This window comes from Bos indicus, chromosome 10 (genome assembly GCF_029378745.1).
Source record: "Bos indicus isolate NIAB-ARS_2022 breed Sahiwal x Tharparkar chromosome 10, NIAB-ARS_B.indTharparkar_mat_pri_1.0, whole genome shotgun sequence".
Lineage (NCBI taxonomy): Eukaryota > Metazoa > Chordata > Mammalia > Artiodactyla > Bovidae > Bos > Bos indicus.
Genome location: NC_091769.1, coordinates 47,189,543 through 47,212,107, shown reverse-complemented (window position 1 = coordinate 47,212,107; position 22,565 = coordinate 47,189,543). Strand labels below are relative to the sequence as shown.

General features: G+C 43.2%; 1 protein-coding gene and 1 non-coding gene across 11 annotated transcripts in view; both read left to right on the top strand.

Annotated features, from left to right (window-relative positions):
• TLN2 (talin 2) overlaps nucleotides 1-22,565 on the top strand; it is a 504,733-nt gene that overhangs the window by 349,802 nt on the left and 132,366 nt on the right. For all 10 annotated transcript variants that reach the window (XM_019968737.2, XM_019968738.2, XM_019968739.2 and 7 more), the window contains 8 exons: nucleotides 1,483-1,581; nucleotides 5,379-5,546; nucleotides 6,997-7,291; nucleotides 10,137-10,303; nucleotides 13,756-13,884; nucleotides 15,105-15,218; nucleotides 17,251-17,364; nucleotides 20,049-20,183. In XM_019968737.2, coding sequence (XP_019824296.2) covers nucleotides 1,483-1,581; nucleotides 5,379-5,546; nucleotides 6,997-7,291; nucleotides 10,137-10,303; nucleotides 13,756-13,884; nucleotides 15,105-15,218; nucleotides 17,251-17,364; nucleotides 20,049-20,183 — 1,221 coding nt within the window. The remainder of the gene's footprint in view (nucleotides 1-1,482; nucleotides 1,582-5,378; nucleotides 5,547-6,996; nucleotides 7,292-10,136; nucleotides 10,304-13,755; nucleotides 13,885-15,104; nucleotides 15,219-17,250; nucleotides 17,365-20,048; nucleotides 20,184-22,565) is intronic.
• TRNAG-CCC (transfer RNA glycine (anticodon CCC)) lies at nucleotides 21,285-21,357 on the top strand. The gene has a single exon. It is a non-coding gene; the product is annotated as a tRNA-Gly (tRNA).

The following is a 22,565-nucleotide window of genomic DNA, read 5'->3' as shown; positions in this document are numbered from 1 at the left end:
ATGGGAAATGGGGAAACAGTGGAAACAGTGTCAGACTTTATTTTTGGGGGGCTCCAAAACCACTGCAGATGGTGATTGCAGCCATGAAATTAAAAGATGCTTACTCCTTGGAGGGAAAAGTTATGACCAACCTAGATAGCATATTGAAAAGCAGAGACATTACTTTGCCAACAAAGGTCCGTCTAGTCAAGGCTATGGTTTTTCCAGTGGTCATGTATGGATGTGAAAGTTGGACTGTGAAGAAAGCTGAGCACCGAACAATTGATGCTTTTGAAATGTGGTACTGGAGAAGACTCTTGCAAGTCCCTTGGACTGCAAGGAGATCCAACCAGTCCATCCTAAAGGAGACCAGTCCTGGGTGTTCACTGGAAGGACTGAAGCTAAGGCTGAAACGCCAATACTTTAGCCACCTCATGCGAAGAGTTGACTCATTGGAAAAGACCCTGATGCTGGCATGGACTGGGGGCAGGAGGAGAAGGGGACGACAGAGGATGAGATGGTTGATTGGCATCACCAGCTCGATGCACATGAGTTTGGGTGAACTCCGGGAGTTGGTGATGGACAGGGAGGCCTGGTGTGCTGTGGTTCATGTGGTCACAAAGAGTCAGACATGACTGAGTGCCTTAACTGAAGCTTTACTCTGCTGACAAAAGTCCATATAGTTAAGACTATGGTCTTCCTAGTAGTCCCATGTGGTTGTGAGATCTGGACTATAAAGAAGGCAGAGCACCAAAGAATCGATGCCTTCCAACTCTGGTGCTGGAGAAGGTTCCTGAAGGTCTCCTGGATAGCAAGGAGATCAAACCAGTCAGTCTTAAGGGAGATCAACCCTGAATACTCATTGGAAGGACTGATGCTGAAGCAAAAACTCCAGTATTTTGGTTATCTGATGTGAACAGCCAACTCTTTGGAAAAGTCCCTTATGCTAGGAAAGATTGAGGGCAGAAGAGGAGGATGTCAAAGGATGAGATGGCTGGATGGCATCACCGATGCAATGGACATGAACTTGGGCAAACTCTGGAAGATGATGAGGGACAGGGAAGCTTGGCATCCTGCAGTCCATGGGGTTGCAAAGAGCTGGATATGACTGAGCGACTGAACAACAACAGGCTCTTAGAAGGAAGCCTCCCTTCCCCCACCCAAGGCTACTTGATTAGATGTAACCTGAGAAACTAACACACACATGACAAATACACATGTAAAGGGAATACAAATCTGTACCCTAATTTCCTACCAGTTGAATGAGGCTTGTTAATTGATCGTTTCAAATCTATTCAGACATTGCTGGTTTTGAGCAATGGTAGTTCCTTGCACAGATTCCACAAGCACATGTATGTCTCCTGTCTGGCAGACAGTTCCAGAATTTATTGGGCTGCAGGAGGAAGCCAGCCTGTAGGACTCCTCTTCCTGCACTGCCCTGTCTGATGCTGCTGGGGAGGCAGTGCATTCTCTTTCCCACTAAGATGTGCTCTGTGTTTGTAGCCTCGACAGACAGTTTTGACCGCCGCTGGAAGCATAGGACAAGCCAGCGGGGATCTTCTGCGGCAGATCGGAGAGAATGAGACCGACGAGCGATTCCAGGTAAGATATTTGCAGTCCATAATCTTGGACCCTAAGTGATGGTCTTAGACCCAAGCAGGGAGAAGGTAATGAAAAACGGAGTCTTCCTTGAACTGACAAGAGAAGGGTGAAGGTGGATTATCTTAGAGTGTAATCTTTTATGTGTTAACGAAAAAAAATTTTAATTGAAAAACTCAATTCACTTACACCATACATCACCACACTGAAACATCTGCTTAGCTGTTCTCACTAGTCAGCATGCTGCCCTTTCTTTAAACACAAACATGGAAGGAATAATGTCACAACCATCCTTATATCAACCACCCAACTCTACAATTATCCACTCATGGCCAGTCTTGTTTTATCTATTTGGGGCAGTTTTGAATTGCATCATTCTTGAGTCCACATGTAATAGTGAAAACACACGCACTCCCATACACTCTGCTCCCACATAGCACAAGCATTCCATTGTGTTGAGAGCTTTGAATGTGTCTGTGTCATATTCAGAACCACAAGTGTGGCAGAGAAGTCCCTTTTGTCACCCACCCCCCCTTTTTTTCAATACCAAAGACATATCCTCTGGGGACCAGCTGTAGCCACTGTCTGCAGCTGGCTGGATGCACTGCCAGCTCAGACAAGATCTCAACTTGTCTGCCTCCATTCCCAGCCCCCGCAAATGGGGTGGGGAGGCCTCCTGCTGGGGATCTTCAGGCCAGATGAACTCCTCTTCTCACATACTTATGGGCAGATGCCTTTCATTCCTCTTCCTACTCCTCCTAAGTCTTAATTTTACAAGTAACATACAAATACGTTCTCATTAAACTGCTGCAGTCCAGGTTTTCAGGAAGGTACCCTTTTCTAAATCCTATGGCAGGTTCAGTGTTTGGAATTTCTGTAGAATTTAGAATAAAATCATCCAGCTTTCTATTAGCATTCCACTTGCCTCAAGGGGGGCAATTTTGCTTGCTATTTCATCTAGAACTACTGGATTTCATCACCTCGAGATGCGTTAGTTACTCTAAGATATGATCGTGTATGTTGTGGATACATTAAACATGCCCCTTCTCCTCTACTTTCCACATTCCTGGGGTGCTGGGGACACAGGACTCGTTCAGATCCTGCATTAAGGCTTGAACATTCAGTGCATGAACATTCATGTGATCAGGGAGGCTGAGACACAGAATGGGTGGTAGGGGTATTCCTGGAAGCCATTTCTGTGCTAGCGTGGCCAGTAATAACTGTAAACAGAACTAACTGTAGACCACATAAATACAACCTGCTAAAGCCAAGCTAATTATGTCCTCATCCTTCCTTCCCCTTGATTAGATCCCCAAACACATGTGTTGTCCTATGGATTTTGTATTAGAGCAAGTAGTTCTTTGTAAGTAGGTACCTACTTAGAAATTGGTTAAATATGAGATTCATCCGTTGGTTTACTAGGCTTAATTATCCTGAAGCAGTCAACTTATTTTCTAATGTCTGGGAATAGTTGAGAGGGAAGTCACAGCTCTTTCTTAAAGCATCTCATATATCCATGTGGGTTCTTGGTTGTTTTTTTTTTAATAGATTTTTCCCCTTTTATTCTTTGACAAACTGTTTCCATCACGTGTAAATATAAACTCTGCCTCCAATGTCTGCTTCTATTCAGATGGGCTAGAGAAGCAGGTTCAAGTTCAGGATAGTGTCCCATGGTGGTTTTCTTAACAGGAAAGACCTGGCTTGAATGTTTCCTGTTTCTGTAAGGTCTCTAGGTAAACACCAGTGCAGTAAGGTCATCCTACAGTCTCCTCCAGTTGTGGGTAACCCCTGGCTTACTGACATTGGATTTCTTACTCTCTTGGTTTTCCAGTTCTTGAGATCCTATCTTGGAGCTTTTTCTTGAGTTTTCAGTGTACTGCATGTTCCCAGAGTTAACAAAGGTTTATTCTACATGAGCTGCATAATAGTGGTCTTGTTGAAAAGTTTGACAAGGGCCTTGTCAGCAACTATAGCCACAGGATCATGTTCTTTTTCTAACTGTATTTTTTGTGAGCGGGGGGGTGGACAAAATTAGTAGGAGAATCAGGATTTTTAAATCAGTCTAACAAAACCATGACCAAATCTTGGTCTCTGGGTGAGAAGATGGATTCCTTTCAAGGGAAGGAATACTTTGACACATTTTGGAAGACTGCTTTTAAAAATCTTGATAATAATTTGTGACTTTCAAATTTTGCTTTCACTAAGCATTGAGATAGAGGGCCAAGAACCATAGCTTTGCAGGCTGTGTTAGGATCAATTTCTAGAAGTTCTGTGGCAGATGAGTGCCAGTCGGATCCCAAAGGCCTCTTCACCTCTTGGCAGCACAGGCTATGACTTCTCCTTGGACATCGAGTAAACACCAGAAACCTAAGAAAGACTGGATCAAACTGCCCTTTTCTGACTGCTTTGTTATTGTCCATTTTAAAATCTCCTTACTTGGTGGATGCATGGGTTTCTGATTTGCCTGGATAACATATATGGTCTTGGGCTTTCCAAGTGGCTCAGTGGTAAAGCACCCTCCTGCCATGTGGGAGACATGGGTTCAATCCCTGGGTCAGGAAGATCCCTTGGAGAAGGAAATGGCAACGCACTCCAATATTCTTGCCTGGGAAATCCCATGGACAGAGGAGCCTGGCAAGCTACAGTTCATAGGGTCGCAAAGAGTGGCAGCAACAATAAACATATAGTCTTTGCTCTGTATAAAATTGTACAGGCAGAACACTCTTTCCAGTATATCTTCTCATAAAATATCTTGTTGTAAAGACTCTGTGGGTGCCTTTTGCATTCAGAATCAAAAGTGCTTTTCATTATCTGATGAATTAATAAAGACTTCTGACCACATTTCCTCTGGGAGAAAGCCTTGACATGCTGGTTGAAAATAAAATTGGCCTATATGTTTGGGAAGGCATTTCCAAACAAAATAAATGACCTTCAATATTAAAAGCCAAGAAGTGCATTAAATGTAGCAGTGGTGATTCTTCAGGTCACAGAATGATGACAGACCTGATGGGGGAGTCAAAGGATTCTCCAGCCTGCAGGCAGGAAGCCTTTATGTTGACCTGCAACATAAACTGATCTTTAAAGGCTCAGAGTGCTTTGCATCATTGGTGAGGTCTTCTTGAGACTGGTTTATTTATATAGGCTCCCTTTCCACTTTTCATAATAATTTATCTCCATCTAGAAGGCTACAGAACACTGAGGATAACTTATGTTCAGAGAATTCATGAGCTATTGAGCTGGAGGTCCTAGCCATGCATGTTCAACGTTGCCCTCTGGAGGCCAAGATGTGGCTGAACTGATAACAGCCTGGATCCTTGTGCAAAGTAGAGATCCAAAAGATAAATTTTCAAGTCACAGTGGAGCATGATGACATGGCGGGCCATGAATTTCATCCTTCCTACCACTCAGTGTATATTTTCAGCTGGATCTACCACATACTCAGGAGGTGTTGTCAAGATTCTGAGTGTTGTTTAAATGCACAAATGTGAATCAATGGTTAAAACAAAAGCCCTAAAAAAAAAAAAAAAAAAAAGCCCTTCCTTCAAATTAACCTATTTTATATTGAAACTTATGCTACTTATAGTATAGGAGACTGTAGTATTAGGATTAAGTCTCCTTCCTTAATTAGCTTTCAGACTAACTTGACATTTCAGTAAAATAAGTGGAAAAAGTGTTATTCTAAAGTACTGAAGGAAAAAGGTCGAATGGAATTTTCATAAAATATTTAAGTGCTTTATTTTCCAGCTCTGATGGATGACTGGGAAAATATAAATAACTATTTTCTGTTTCCCCTTCCTTAGGACGTTTTAATGAGTTTGGCTAAAGCTGTTGCCAATGCTGCTGCCATGTTGGTACTAAAGGCAAAGAATGTTGCCCAAGTGGCTGAGGACACGGTCCTGCAGAACAGGGTGATCGCTGCGGCCACCCAGTGTGCCCTCTCTACCTCCCAGCTAGTGGCGTGCGCCAAGGTAAGCTGGTGGGCACCCCAGCCCTTTCTTCAGAGTGTCACGTGCTCTTATCCGCCTCCAGTCTGTGAGAGGAAACAGGGGCAGAGCTTGTTAAAATTGTCTGAGATTCAGAGCTTGCTTCAGGTGTCTTTTAGGTGAAATGGTAGTATTTTAGCATAAGCTGTCCAATTCCACTTTAATAATTTTTTCCTTGCTCAAGTCCTGAAGCAGTGGTACTTTTCCATGTCTAATTGCCATTTCTGCGTGTAAATTGCTGTGTCTCCCCTTCGGACTTCTCAGCATGTCTTATTTACCCCTGTGCACAAAGAGCTCTTGGATTATGCCGTTATAGCATTATACATGGGTTCAGTAATAACCTACATAGTGGGAGCCCTTTCTGCACTGCACAGTATCAGAATGAGGGATAATGATGTAGTTCATGGTTGTCATTAGGATGCACACACTCTGTGTAACACAGAACCTCATGAAGCACCATCACCCCCGGTTTACTGAAGAGGAGACTGAGGCCCTTAGATGTTACTGAGTGATTACAGCCACAGAAATCATAAGTGCCTGGACTAGGCTTGCAACTCAGGCTGGTCTAACTTCAGATACCCTTTCCACTCAACCATGTGTATCTTTGCTGAGATAATGCATCACAAGATGGTAGGTGTTAGTTTCTCCACCTGACAATACAACATACTGTACAGATGTAAGAGCTTCCCTCATGGCTCAGCAGTAAAGAATCCTCCTGCCAGTGCAGGAGACATGGATTCAATCCCCGGGTCAGGAAGATCCCCTGGAGAAGGGAAGGGCAACCCACTCCAGTTTTCTTGCCTGGGAAATGCCATGGATGGACAGAGGAGCCTGGTGGATCCCAGGCCATAGAATCACAGAGTCGGACACAACTGAGCAACCGAGCACACACGCACGGATCTGTAATCTGGTTCCCCCTGGCATTTTCAGTCCTAGGAGAGGGTTTGCAGCATCAATTGGAGGCATCATTGATGGTCTCCCTCCTCCTGCTTTCCTTGTTCACCAGCCGAGTTTCACAGATGCTGAAGCAACCCACTCTACTCTCTAAACCGTGAAGCAGACTTCCAGGAAATATGTCTGGAAAAAAATTATAATTCTTTGACATAGTCTTTATCTCAGCTTGGAAGACTCAGTTCAGAGGTTCCCAAGAGGAAGAGGTGTGAATGGTAAATATCAGAAATTTCTCTCTACAGAAGTAGTCAGTAGTATCCACGGTAATAGAGCAGTAAAGGAGGTGAAAGTTAGTGGGCATCCAAAAATCACAAAGTGAAATGGTCGAGTATGAGAAACCTCCAGTGACGGTTCAGTTTGATTGCTGGTCCTCTAAGTAAGGAACTGAGGCCCAGGGCAGGGAAGGACGTGGCAGAAGTGCTAGTGGGCACTGGAGACTAGAGTTGTGATGCGGCGCCCAAGACCCACTCCCGTCTCGCTTCAGGTCGTGAGCCCCACCATCAGCTCCCCCGTGTGCCAGGAGCAGCTGATCGAAGCAGGGAAGCTTGTGGATCGCTCAGTAGAAAACTGTGTCCGTGCCTGCCAGGCGGCCACCGACGATACTGAGCTGCTGAAGCAGGTCAGCGCGGCTGCCAGCGTGGTCAGCCAGGCCCTCCACGACCTCCTGCAGCACGTACGCCAGTTCGCCAGCCGAGGCGAGCCCATCGGTCGCTACGACCAGGCCACCGACACCATCATGTGTGTCACCGAGAGCATCTTCAGCTCCATGGGCGATGCTGGTGAGGGGCTGGGCTGGGGCTGTGGGTGGGCCAGGCGGTGTGGGGTTCCCTGATGGCACTGACTGTGAGCAAGTCAGATGATGGTTTCCTGGACACCTGGTAAAAGGGCTAATGCTAATCACTCTCAGTCATAGCCTTCTTCTGAAGCTGGGAAAGATAGAAGGCTTCTAATCTGCCCATCTAAGCAACACCGAGAGACTTAATGTCATCTAGAGTTTTATATGTATATATATAATTTAGGTACACAGTATATCCCTTTTGTTCCTAGAATGTCCATGTTGGCTATGGTAAAGTTGGTGTCGCCACAGGAAGAGGCAAGAATGAGGCTTGGACGTTTATTATACTCAGAGGTCCCAGTCAGGGCGTCTTTGCCTGTCACACAGGGTCACAAGGGAAGCATCAGGTTCTGACCAGATGGCAAGAGACAGGATTGAGGAGAGAGCTCAGGACACTGCCTTTATTGGGATTTCCATAGAAAAAGCAAGATGGAGCAAGATGAACAACCTAGGTTTGACTAGTCTAAATAATTTCAGCTGGCTCTTCCCTTATAGGTATGATCCCAAGTTGCCTCATCCATGGCTCTGGGGTGATGAAGGCAGAGAAATATTGCCTCCTAGCTGTAGGGGCCAGATAGAGGATAGCTCTGGATTGGTTAGTTTGCCACCATACTCTTGGCTAGACCTTTTACTGTCTCTGACTATTTGCTAGCTTTGTGAGGGGCAGTTTCTTTCCAACCAGAAAAGTTTTCCTAAGATATCAAACATCACTATACACACACACACACACACACACACACATATATATATATAACCTTTTCAGCCTATTAGTTAAAAATTAAGTCTCCCCAGACCCAGCCCTGGAGAAGGAAATGGCAGCCCACTCCAGTACTCTTGCCTGGAAAATCCCATGGACGGAGGAGCCTGGTAGGCTGCAGTCCATGGGGTCGCGAAGAGTCAGACATGACTGAGCGACTTCACTTTCACTTTTCACTTTCATGCATTGGAGAAGGAAATGGCAACCCACTCCAGTGTTCTTGCCTGGAGAATCCCAGGGACGGGGGAGCCTGGTGGGCTGCCGTCTATGGGGTTGCACAGAGTCAGACACGACTAAAGCAACTTAGCAGCAGCAGCAGCAGCAGCAGACCCAGCCCATCACTATCCCATCTAAATCTCTGGAAATGACCACTTACCAATTTCCATTTTACCTGTTCAGAAATGTTCAGTCTTCCTACCTAGATATAGGTGTATGTGTGTATAACATCCTCTTTTTTTCCATATTAATGGAGTTCTATGACATATACTCTTTTGCAGCATTTTTCACTGAATATATTAGAATGTTTCTGCCTGTTGACCTATAGTATTCTTTCTAATGGGAGCATAGTATTCTATTCAAGAATACATCATAATTTACTTAACCAGTTGTTTTCTAATGGTAATTTCCAAATTTTTGTTTGTTTTATAAAGTTAATGTAGTAATGATTCTTGTAAAAATATCTCTGTTTACTTTGGGGAGTATAGATAGGACAGGTTCCCATCATTTGAGTTTCTGGGTCAATAAGTATGTACATTTTTAATTTTAAATATGTCTGAAATTTCTCTCCAGAAAGGTTCCACAGTTTGCAACCCCACCAGTAGTTTGAAAGATGTCTATTTTCCTACTTATTCATCAGCACAGAGCAGTCGAGTTTTTTTTTTTTTTTTTAAGAAAACTACCTTGTGCTTTTCTCCATCTTTCTTAAGTGATTTAAGAAGTGGGTTCTTTTGGTTCTTTCATTTAAATAAACTTCATATTGTGGGATTTTTTTATATCTATAGAAAAGTTGCTGGAGTAATAGACTTTTCCTTTACTATTCCCTGTTTCCTCTGTTTTTAACATCTCCCCCAGCCTACAGGACATTGGTCAGGACTGGGAGATGAGCATTGGTACATTACAGTTCTTTAAACTACAGACATTATTCAGATTTCACCAGTTTTTCACTAATGTCCCTTCCTTGTCCCAGGAGCTAATCCAGGGTACCTTGAATCGAGCACATTATGATTTTCATGAAATTTCCCATTCCCCCTTCATGCTGATAGTGCCTCAGGATTCTCCACAAATGACCCAAAGGAGGATATTGCTCATATTTGAATCGTTTTATTTTTTAATGTTTATGATGGTAGCCCTCCCACTTCCAAAAGGAAGTTGAAACAGATTTCAATAAAATCACAGTTCCTAAGAACAAGATCAAAGCCAATGCTGGGAAGGAAAGGGTGAGCAAAGAAATAATTGATAGGGAGACTGGGCCAAAGCAGATCTCAGCATCTGAGCATGAAACTGGGGTCTGTGCTTTCTATGAGTTAGAGCCAAGTGACACAAATAGAGTGGGTTATGTGATACCACTCATCTGATGTTAGGCAGGCTCAAAATTAAAAAATAACTTTTTTCTATGCACATTACTCAAAGAGCTTATCATAGGGGCTTTGGTGTAAGAGACTCTTGACATGTGGAAAATAGTATTTTTTATATAAGTATTTACTAAGCATAAATGCATATAGTAAATCCACATAATCTTGTTCCCTGCCTTCTCTTTATAAAAAGTTCCTCTTAGGTTACTTATGTCATCTCTATCCCGCACAGTTAGAGACTGAACTTGGATGCCTCTGGGGTAGACAGGCCTGGCAGCCATAGGGAATGTTTTTGGTTCTGGGTCTGACTTGGCTTCATTGCTTAGGAATGGAGCATGGAGGCTCATTTCTCTTTGTCCTTTTTGCCAGAGGAACAGAGACGAGACTGTATTGGCCCCTGAGGTTTCCCCTGAGCTTTAAGAGGCAGACGCATAGACTGCATCCTCTGTCCCACCCTCTAGGTGAAATGGTACGCCAGGCCCGGGTCCTGGCCCAGGCCACCTCAGACCTCGTCAACGCCATGAGGTCAGACGCGGAAGCTGAAATCGACATGGAGAATTCCAAGAAGCTCCTGGCAGCAGCTAAACTCTTGGCTGACTCCACAGCTCGCATGGTGGAGGCTGCAAAGGTAGTACATTGGATTTATTCACTTGAAAAGTGAACGTTATTGAAAGTGAGAATCTGAAAGTTACCTTCAAGATAAAGAGTAGTTAACAGAGTATATGTTTTTATTTATTTAAAATCTACGTGGCTTTGTAATGCTTAACCTTCTTCAAGTGGGACACAGGGAAATCATGGAACACGTGAATGAAACTCTTTAGGAAAATGGTGCTGACTCAGCCATAGATAGCAGAGTCCCTGCTTAGCAAGTATTCTTTCCATTGAGGCATTGCCATTGACGTTATTGAAAATGGTGACTAAAGTTGAGATTTTCAACAGTAAATTCACTTTGACCTGTTTTCTTCCTGTAGCCTTAATGTCACTTTACCCTCCGTTTGACTTCTCAGCTAAACTTCTTTCAAGATTTTGCATAAGTGACCAACTTGTGATTACCAAAGGGGATGTGGGGGAGAGATAAATTAGGAATTTGGGATTAATGTATACATACTATTATATATAAGATAGAACTAACTGTATAGCACAGGGAACTCTGTACTCAGTATTTTATAATAACCTATATGGGAAAAGAATCTGAAAAAGAATATATATATATATATATATATATATATATATACAGGCAAAATTCAAAAGATTACCTTATATATGATTTTATATGTAATTGCCTTATATAATTTTATACCTTATACAATTCATGTATATATATGATTAAAAAAATAGAAACCAGCTTCAAGTTCATATCCCCAAGGTAACATGTTGAATGTATTTCTATGCATTTTCAGGTTCATTATACATCCCCCACAGCTTAGCCTGTCTCCTTGGCTTCTAACAGAACAGTAGGGTATCTCAACCAAGTATGTGAATTTCATTCACTTTCAATGTCTGTGACATGCAGTGATATCCAGTAGACCTTCCTCCTTGTCTAACTCATCATTATATTACCTGAGGGGCTGAGAGTCCTCGGAGATATATCCTGTGTGGGACTGAAGAGAATCCCAAGGAGGGGCAGAGTCTGAACTTCCTTTTTCTGCTCTGATCCCTCTTTCTGCCAAGAAGCTCTGCTTCTAACCATGCCTTTTAGCAAAAATACCCATTAGACCTTTGGATTATAGTAAGTTTTTTTTTTTTTTTTTTTTAAGGTTGTTACTAGTTTTCTTTCCTTTTTTCTCCCTTCTTTCTAAGTTTAAACAAAGCCATTTGAAGCAAACCCTCATGTTCACAAAAATTACTTGCTAGGCTGGAAAGAACTTTAATGAAAAGTCTGCATATGTGCTGAGTTGCTTCAGTCGTGTTCAACTCTTTGCATCCCTAGGGATTGTAGCCTGCCAGGCTCCTCTGTCCATGGAATTCTCCAGACAAGAATACTGGAGTGGGTTGCCATGCTGTCTTCCAGAGTGAAAAGTCTAGTCCTTTATTTTACAGATGAGAAAATTAGAACTAAGAGAAAAGTTAAGCCTATTATCCGGTAACCAGGACTAAGCCGACCAGCGTGCACATTTTTTTCTAGATGTGTGGTGGTGGTCCCCAGACCCATTCACTGCATATACCGACTTACCAAAGTATTTGTTATTTTGGATTATTTATATTAAATGGGACAAGTTGAGTGTTTTTCTAAGTTATTTTAATCTTTTAGTTAAAAGTCATCATGGCAATATTTTAATTGCTTAATTTTGTTGAAAGATAAAGAATATATGGTAGTTAGACTTACAAAGAATATATTTAATGTGAAGAAAAAATATAGATAATCAGTAACTAAGATTGCAGGCCAAAATTAGTACCCCATATCTAATATATGTTCATCATCAAAGACATTGCTAAGGAAGGATCCAGACACACACGTCAGTATAAAGTACAGAAATGGTGCTTTCCTGCTGCTTGAACACGCAGTTTAGGCTGCTGTGCCACAGGAGGCATTGATAAAAAATGCCCAGTGACCAGAAAAAATGACTCTCATGAAAGCAGAAGAATGCAAAAGGAGCCCTAACAGTCCTTTCACGTGTGAAGTGCAAAGATAGAATTTTTTAGTTGCTAGAAACACAAAATCAAGACTAGTGAAAGTGGTTTTAGATTTGAAAGATTGGGAGAGTCCATCCAAGAAGATTGCCAGTACAACTCTGCCATGGGTGTTAGATCTGTTCCACTCAGTGTGAATTTCTATGACTTCTTATAAATACCGCAGTTCAGAGAAGTCAATTTTTGCAAATTGGTAAACTTGGCTAGGTGGCCATATGGGAAATGGAGACGTTCAAAAAATTGATTTTCAGTAATTGGTGTGTTTCTTTCTGCCTTGCAAGCAATTATTATAGCCTGAAAATGTTCATGGAAAGAAACTCGTTCATCTATTTACATCCAGTGCTGGTCACAAAACATCCAGGCCCTGTGCAAAGAATCTTGATTGATGCTTTTATTGCTGGTAGAGGTAGAAGACTGGATAAGCTTTATGTTTTTGTTGATTTGGGGCTTCTCTGGTGGCTCAGATGGTAAAGAATCTGCCTGCAATGTGGGAGACAACGGTTCAGTTCCTGGGCCAGGAAGATCCCCTGGAGAAGAGAATGGCTACCCACTCCAGCATTCTTGCTTGGAGAATTCCATTGACAGAGAAGCCTAGCAGGCTACAGTCCATGGGGTCACAAAGAATCGGACGTGACTGAGTGACTAAGACTTGTACACTCACTCATCATGCAGTAAAATTATCTTCTCCCTACATTGTCTTTAGCCTTTCTGTTCTTCAAAACCCTACTTATCTAAGTAAAATCCACTTGGACTTCTCCAGTAACGTGATAAAAGAGCCATGGGCTTACACGAGGGAAGCATGGCCATCGGCAGTGCATGGAACCCTCCCCTTTCCATGCCAGGATAGCAGCATCAATTTCTCTTGTTACTTTAGTACAATTGGGTACCAATTCTACTTGAATACATTTGCCAACTCAGGCTCTCTAGAAATGTAATTTCTAGATATGGTCTTTCTTGAACAACATTGCCTCATAGAACTTTGAATGGCATTCCTCTCCCTCCTCCCTGCAACCTGGGCCCCTGTGGGATACTGTAATCTTAGCCCATTCTCATTCGCCAGTACAGCAGGACAGGAGAATCTTTCAGCAGGGATATGTGTCTGTCACTCTAATTAAAATATAGCTCTTCCCGAGAGATGTGAGCAGGAGGGACTTAACAGCTTTTAAACCGTGGGTTTCTGACCACAAGGTAATTGATATGGATGACGAAGGCTATCACCTTAAGTGTTACCATTGGATTTCTCCTGTTTCGCTGTGCATTGTTGAAACATCCCATCCCCTGGTAGATTTTTTTTTTTATTGAGAGGAAACATCTTTGTCACAAAGATACTGCTCGGAGCATTCTGAGATATCTTGTACTCCTAGGAAAAATAAAATTGAAGGCACAAATTCAGTGTCTTTGGCACATTGCCCCCTGGACCTCCTGAAATCTTTGCTTTCACCTTGGCAGGGGGCTGCAGCCAACCCTGAGAACGAGGACCAGCAGCAAAGGCTGAGAGAAGCTGCCGAAGGTCTCCGGGTAGCAACCAATGCTGCGGCCCAGAATGCTATTAAGAAAAAAATCGTCAACCGACTGGAGGTCAGTAAGGAGTAAAGAGCCTGGTTTGCTAGAGTTTAGATTTGCAGAGAGTCCATTGAAAGAACAGTCGAATTCATAAGGCAATGCCCATCCAAAGGAAGCTAAATCAATATGGATGATGCAGTTTAATGTATTAGATGCCATGAGCAACTTGAACAGCTGGTTTGGGGCCACTGTTCGTTTACGTCCCGTGGTTTAGATCCATTGACACAGTTTGAAAAACTGCTTCAGGTCATGTTTGCACAAAGCCAAGATCTTTTCAAAGTTTAACAGTCTTGAATAAAATTCAAATTTTCTTTCAGGAGGAACCAGGATTTTTGTGGGGTTTTTTTGTTTGTTTGTTTTCCCCTGGCATTAAGGGATATACATGTTCAGGGAAAAATGTAAAAATGTAGCTAAAATGTAAATATTTTGTTGGAGGTAATGTTCTTTTAGGACTTCCAATAGAAAGTAATCACTTTTGAAGATTGGAGATGGGAATAAAGAGGTATGAAAGGGACTAATAAATACTTTTGTCATTTTTCAGAATGCTCATTTATTCTTGGGAAAAAAGTAATAGGTACAAATTCTTTAGAAAATGAATCTCACAAATGTACACAGGAGACTCTTAGGGTACAATTTGGGGGGAATTTGAGGCCAGAACTTGCCTGTCTGGTGAGGAATCCCAACGTGTAGTTTTCTGGGTTCTGGAAAACAACCGGCCTCCATGTCCATGGAAGGAGACTGGAGAGTCAACATGATTAAGTGTGCCAGGCCCAGAAAGGCCTGGGCATTTCTGAACCCAGGCAAGTCAGGAGCACCAGTGTTTATGCCTGGCACGTGACCCAGAAAGCAGCCCATGCCTCATGGGAGAGAGAGGCCTTTTTCCTAAAACATTTAGGCTTGGTGCTGCTTATCAGTTCCATATGGTCTTGGGACTTGTCCCTTGTCTTTTGTGGAAAGAAAAATGAACACCGGAACTTGGACACTCAAGCCAGCCTCTCTTTTTCATTTGTCCCAGGCAACATAAACCAAAGGAAGACATCAGGACTCAGCTAGGTTAGGATTCAGTGGTGCTGAAAGGGTGGAGTCTGCGCCTGGCGCTCCCTTTCTTATAGCTGTCCGGTGCCCCTCTTTAGTGGAGAGATGTATATCAGTGTGTGTGTGTGTGTGTGTGTGTTTGCACACGAGAACCCTGGCTCACCTCCTCTCTCTGTCCCGCTCCCCCCCCCCACCCCCAGGTTGCAGCCAAGCAGGCTGCGGCTGCAGCCACACAGACCATCGCCGCCTCCCAGAACGCAGCCGTGTCCAACAAGAACCCCGCGGCCCAGCAGCAGCTGGTGCAGAGCTGCAAGGTGAGGCTCTGGCCACCGGAGAGCCAGGTCTGCTGAAGGACACCCTGATAGCATTAGAGCACGTGGTGCCGGCTAATTCAGTTAAGACCCATCACCCAGGCCCCTAATCCAGTTTGTTCTGGCTCCCGTGTTTCAGGTGTACACACACATACGCACATCTGGCTTTTGTCTATTAAGCGGATGGCCTGTACTTGGAAGGGAAGCACAATGTTTTTACCAGCGTTGTCTTTCCTTTGTCTGGATTCTTTTCCTCCTTTTTGTGAGCACAAATCAAGGACAATCGATGATGAGGCCATTTTCGGGCTCTGAAGCAGTAATGAAGCATCGAATTTCCCAAGTGCCTCCCTCCCTTTGAGCAGTGGCATGTACCTTCAGTCTTGGATTTATCCGTCCTGCCTGGTCTCAGTGCTGCTCTGCTCGGGGCTTACTCTGGTTACCTGATGGATCTTCGGAGACCAGGCCCTGATTCCATGCTGAAGCCACAGTGCCGCCGAGTGTGCAGCACGCCTCTGCCGCCTTCTCTGAAGGCCCACGGTTGACTCCCGGGAGAGCCCTGAGCAGTGCCAGATGCACACTCTCATTGCATAGCTGTCGCCCACATCTTGGCACCGTTTCTCACTAAAGTCTCCCACAAGCGTTTGCAGTCCGCCGTGGGACCTGGGTGTAGGGACATGTTAGATTTATGACCCCTCTCTCTCCTTTCTCAACTCCCCTCTGAAATGCTGCATGCATGAGGGGTGTTGTTGCCTCTACTTTAGAAATGGCTTGACTTCTGCAGGGAGACCACCCGGGACCCTTTAAGTCCCGAATCCCGGGTCTCTGAGCCCAGCCCCTCATTAGGGAGCAAGTTTTCTCTGGTAGAAAAGCCTCAGCAATACAGGAGGACCCTGACCTTGGAACTGTGCATGTCAAGGGGGTTTTTCTGAGAGCCAGGTGCCTGCTATGGAGAGAGATGGTTTCCTATCGGGGCCTGGCATCAGCCGCCAGTAGGCAGAGCAAAATGGCATTTCCCTTCTCAGAGAGCACATGCCTCTTGCGTCCAGGTAAATAGTATGAAACCCCTCACCTCTGCATTTTATGAGGAAACTGAACATACTCATCCTGTGGGTATCCCTGTCAGGGGATGAGAGCATTGCTGTTTATCAGGATGCTGTGCAGAAAGGAAAGCGGACCAGATTGCTGGAGAGGATCCACGGACAGTCTCCTCGAATTTTTTTTTTTTTTTTTTTTTAGATTTTTGCCTAATTGGACTCCTGAAAAGAACATGTCACCAGGGTGGGCTGCTCTTGGGCCCTTCCTTAGAGTGCTGGACACTGTGCCATGAGCTCTGAGGGCCTGGTTAGTCAGACGGGGCATGGGCGCAGAGGGACGTGTGGGAGAACTCTGAGTGAAAGGCCGTCATCTCCTTGGCACAGTGGAGATGGTCTCTTTCAAGTGCTCTCACCACAGGATGCTGTACTCCCTTCCCCACGCTGGGCAGTGGGTTTCCCCATTTAAGAAATGAGAACAGAGGAAGGGGAACCATGGTGACATGAAAGTTGATGGACAGAACGTATAACCACAAAGTCAGAAATCGACATGCTGAAGTATACTGTTAGTTGAGTATTTCTCTCACTTTCTTCTGATCATGGGACTGAATAAATCTCTACTTTACCTATAAATTGGAGAGCGTCTTTAATTCTAGGGTTTTCAATCCTCATGAGTCAGGATGGTATGAGTTGCTACTGGTGAAATTGTTTTCAGGCCAAGTTATAGAGGATCGTCTTGTGCTGGGTGTGTTGGGACCTGGAGGACCACAGGGTAGGGTGTGTGCAGGAGGAGCCTTCCCACAGGTGCTGTGTTGGGACTCAGTGTTGGCAGGGACCCTGCTGGCTACAGCTGCTGAGTGAATGCAGGGTCTGGACCAGGCATCCCCCTAGGAGGGAAGGCACACCTACAGAACATTATCACTTGGGGCATTTGCCCCCGCACGCTGTGTTGGTAACTCACCATCCTGGATGTGCTCAGTTTTCATCTTTCTTGCTTCCTGCAGGCGGTGGCTGATCACATTCCTCAGCTGGTCCAGGGGGTCAGAGGGAGCCAAGCTCAAGCAGAAGACCTGAGCGCCCAGCTGGCTCTCATCATCTCCAGCCAGAACTTCCTCCAGGTACTGCAGTAGCATTCACCCCGCTCTTCCCCAGAACCAGAACCCACCCCACCCCACACTGGGCAGGGGGTTCCCTTTATCCTTATGAGAGTACTTCACAGATTCTAGAGCAAGAGCAAAGTTTTCATAGTAAGCAGACCTGGAGAGGGAGATGGAGCTTGGCAAAGCAAGATGCCGACGTATAGGGAAATTGCCATTTTTCTATCTATATTTCTCTTCTCTGAGGGAAGACATGTAACCAGTTCCATTTTTTGAGAACAGCCTAGTACTCAGTATTGCTTTAGGTTCGCTAGTTTCTGGAATACGTCATGCCATTATTCATTAAGTTTTCCTGGTGGCTCATACGGTAAAGAATCTGCCTGCAATGCAGGAGACCCCGGTTTGATTGGTTCCATCTCTGGGTCAGAAAGGTCCCCTGGAGAAAGGAATGACTACCCGCTCTAGTATTCCTGCCTGGACAATTCCATGGACAGAGGAGTCTGGTGGGCTACAGTCCATGGAGTCACAGAGTTGGACACGACTGAATGACTAACACTATGACAAGTTTCCGGAATATCTCATGGCGCTATTCATAGCCAGGGAAACAAGAAGCAGTGAGTACATCTTCTCCAAAGGTGTCATGCCTTCTTGTGACAGTTGTAGAATTAGTGAGTATTGTTGGTCTTTGTTAAGTGAGGCTAGGTTCACTTTTAATTCAAAAAAATATGACTATTAAGTTGTGGGAACACTCCCCCTTTGTACTTCTTGTTTTCACATCTCTCAGCACTTTGCCAACTTGGACCCCGTAAACAGTCAGTTTGGTTTGGTATGTTTCTTCCTCATCCCTGTCTATTCAAATCTCTGCTTACAGGACCCACTGATACATCTATTTGGTTAAAGTGCCTTAGCTCTGACATGCAGGTATAGAACATGAAAAGCTTGTGCTTCCTCACATTTTAACTTCATAAATAAACACATTTATGTATGTATGCATTCTCTTGGGATTCACTGTGTATTAACTGTGTTTTTCAAGTTAACATTTATTAAGAACATTGATGATTTTGATTCATAGTCTCTCATCTCCTATACTCAGTGGTTAGCTTTTCTTCTGTCATTGGGCATACAGGTTGTTTACAGTCAGTTGCCATCATAAACAACCTGTGATATGATAAAAATAAAAGAGACTTAATGTGTGCTCAAATCTTTGCCCCTCCTAAATTGTTTCCTCAGAGTAAGTTACTAGAACTCAGATTGCAAGCAGCTTATTTTTATCTTGGGACATCGAGAATTATGGCTTAGACAAGTTGTTTGTCTTCTGCTGTAGGTGGTTAGCGGGCCTGGACGCAGCCGTGTCTGTCCCACGGTCAGCAGGATTGTAGGGTCCTAGAATAGTACAGTGTGGACGTGTTCCAGGGCTTACTCTGCCAGTCCCTACACTTGTTTTCCTGTTTCTTTTGTTCTTCTAATCTTGCTGTGCATCAGACTTTTACAAGAATAAGTTCAGAGTCAGAAATAAATAGAAATGGAATCAACAGACCGAAAGTTTCAAACTTTTTTTCAAGTTTACATTTTAAACTTTCTTCTTCTGTGTGATAGAAGAACCTTTCCAGAAGGATGAATGAATCTAAGTGTACAGCTAGAGTGTATGGAGCACACTTTTTAATACATGTCTTCCAAGTTGGGAAAGCAATCATTAAAAAGTTTTTTCCAATTTACTTGGTAAAGCTTTTATTGTTTGATTTTGCCTTTCTGTGGTTTTCACAGTGTTTAACAGTGGTCATGTTTCAGTTATTTGTTTTTATTATGTAAACTTGTGTCTTTATGCTTTTTGTATATTCATGCTAATTTTTCATATAAATCCTCATGAATTCTTTAAATATTAATAATATTCCTATGTTCTTGATATTTATGACCTGATATTTAAATTGTTATAGCTGTGCTAAGAGCAATTGTGTAGCATACATATCAAAACCCTTAAAATTATGTATACTCTTTGCTCTGGTAACTTTATTTCGTAGAATTTATTTTTTAAAAAAATGAATGTGTACAACATTTTAGCTACAGAAGTGTTTATCACATTATTGTTTATTATATTTGAAAATATGAAAACATACTCAATACAGAATTGAAAAGTCATAACAGATGTATACACTGGAGTGTTATAACAGCTATCAAAAAATAGAATATGCGGAACAAGGAGATTGAAAAACAGAATAAGTAGTATGATCTTATTTTGGAAAATATATGTGCATGCACACAGGACCCACACATATTGAAATTTTCCTGGATTCTGAGATGTGAGAGGTCATTTGTTTCATTTTATATCCCTGTATTTTTCTGAATAGTCTATTAGATATAGTTGAGATACATATTCAAGAGCTATTCCAAGAAACACAATATCTTTAACGAGAAATCTCTTTCAAATCTTTTTTAAATAAGAATTTCAAGCCACCATCCCAATTTTAATTTTACTCCCCACTCTACCCACAAAGACACATACTTTTTGTTTCAAACATTCCTAGAGTGTCCTGCCCTAGAGTATCTGATTTGGGGTGGCAAATTTGGGGGGAAACTAGATAGTTTTAATGTTCATTGTTTTAGGCCAAAGTAAGTTGTGACTGATATGGTGGCATTGCTCTCTGGGTCTCTCTTCTCTGACTCTTGCTGCCCAGGAGCTGTCTGACTTTCTGTTTTTCTCTCTACAGCCTGGAAGCAAGATGGTATCCTCTGCCAAAGCTGCAGTGCCCACGGTCAGCGACCAGGCTGCGGCCATGCAACTGAGCCAGTGTGCCAAGAACCTCGCCACCAGCTTGGCAGAGCTGCGTACCGCCTCACAGAAGGCAAGTGCACCCTCGTCATGGCAGTTAGCTTGCCGCAAGTGGAGCTTTTAATTCCTTGCTGCTTGTTGTGACCTGGGTGTTCCTTGGGGCCAGAACATTGCTGGGCATGTTTCTTGGTGAAATTGTCTGTTTCCTTTGCTTGACCATTAAATATGCTTGTGTGGACTGACTTCTACCACTTTTAACTGCTGTCTCCTCGACTTAGTTATCACCTTCTGGTTACAGATGACTTTGGTTAAACTATGCTAGGTTACATACTCCCCCGCCTCCCTTATGCTGGGACTAGCAATGATCTATTTCTCACAGTCTTAGAGGAGACTGGTCATCTGTTTCTTGATGCCAGGTGGACTGTGGGCAGAGTAAGTGATCACATCATTCAGACATTATCTTGTGAACTTAGTAACAAATTATTTAGGTGGTAGGTCTAACTTGGAGGATCATTTGTATTATCTTTGTCCTGAAAGTTTTCCACGTCTTAAATGGGAACATTCACCTCACCAGGATTCTTAATAGAACAGAATTAGGGATTGAGGAGTTTCTGTCTCTGGAACTTATTAATTCCTGAAGACCCTCCTTACCGTTCTGTTTGATATGGTCTTAGCATGAAGTTCTGGCATGAATTCATTGTTCCTTACTGTAACATTCCCTTTGTAGAAGCAAGCAGCCTCATACATGACTAAAGGAAGAAAGTTTGAAGCTGATTTGAATTTGTAATATAACAGTGTACTATATCACCTAAGGAAAGATATAATCTAGAGATTTAGAATATATCTAATAAAAAAGTTATTTTGAACCCTGTTTCTCAAAGAGAGGTCCCGAGGCCATCTGCACTGGGATCACACGGAAGCACTTAAAATACAGGCTCCTGGCCCTTGCCCCTGAGCACCCAAGTCAGCGTCTCAGGTTCTAGAGCCCAAACGTCTGCATTTTAACAAATTTCCTCAGTGACCCTGACACACCCCCCTCCAACAACTGCTTTGGAGCTGTGAGCCCCACAGTGGGACTCAAGCAAGACTGTTCACTGGGTTCACGAAGATTCTGTGAGAGCTTCCAATTATTTTTGTATATAGTGTGAGGGTTAAGTGTATAGGCTCTGGGACTTCCCTGGTAGTCCAGTGGTTAAGACTCTGTGCTCCCAACGCAGGGGGCCAGGGTTCAATCCCTGGTTAGGGAACTGGTCCCACATGTGGCAACTAAAGATCCCGTAGGCCACAGCAAAGTTCTAAGACCCAGCTCAGCCAAATAAATAATTTTTTTAAAAAAAAGAAGAATTTGAATCTAAATATTCAAATTCTGGCCTTGCTATCGACTAATTTTGTAACCTGGCAAGTTAATTAACCTCTCTATGTCTCAGCGTCCTCACCTAGTAATACTAACTACAGAAATCAATCAAATAGTGTGTACTGCTGCTGCTGTTACTATTATCTAAAAATGAAAGATGCTAAGATTTACCTGTTTTTAATATATTTGTGTATAATTTATTAATGAGTGTGTTGGGGGGAATGTGATGAAAGCATTTGGAGACTAGTGTTTCTAAAAGATCACAGAATAAAGTAGTTTTCTTTCAAGTTTTTACTAAGGAAAAATATCTTTCATAACCTTCAGTATGAAAAGGTAATGGTTTACAATCTAGAGATTTGAAAAAGAATTGACTCTTGAGAGTCCCTTGGACTGCTAGGAGATCAAACCAGTCAATCCTAAAGAAAATCAGTCCTGAATATTCCTTGGAAGGACTGATGCTGAAGCTGAAACTCCAATACTTTGGCCACCTGATGCGAAGAACTGACTCATGGGGAAAGACCCTGATGCTGGGAAAGATTGAAGGCAGGAAGAGAAAGGGATGACAGAAGATGAGATGGTTGGGTGACGTCACCGACTCAATGGACCTAGTTTGAGCACACTTGGAGAGTTGATGATGGATAGGAAGCCTAGCATGCTGCAGTCCATGTTGCAAAGAGTCAGACACAACTGAGTGACTGAACTGAACTGAATTTTGGTATAGACTTGTCCCTAGAGTCCTGGGTTCATTTGTTGGTTTGTTCATTCAGCTGCCACATGCTTCCCAAGTTTCTGTGTGCACTCATCCTGTGCTGGTTGCCCCATTTCTAGAACCCAGACACAGTGAATAAGAATGCTCTTAGTATGAGAGGCAGTGTATTGCAGATATAAACAGCTTCAAGGAGACTTTAAGTATATCCTGTTGTGAAGCACACACAATTGATTATTTAGGGAACTTAGGACTAAAGTCTTAACTGAGCATAATTTTGTTCTCTTAGGAAATGCTAGTTACCTTTGCTTGCTCTTGCTAAATTAGGAGAGTCATTGATTATATCCCGAAAAGCATTCATGTGTTGCAAGGTACTGGGGTTGCTTTTCCAAGCA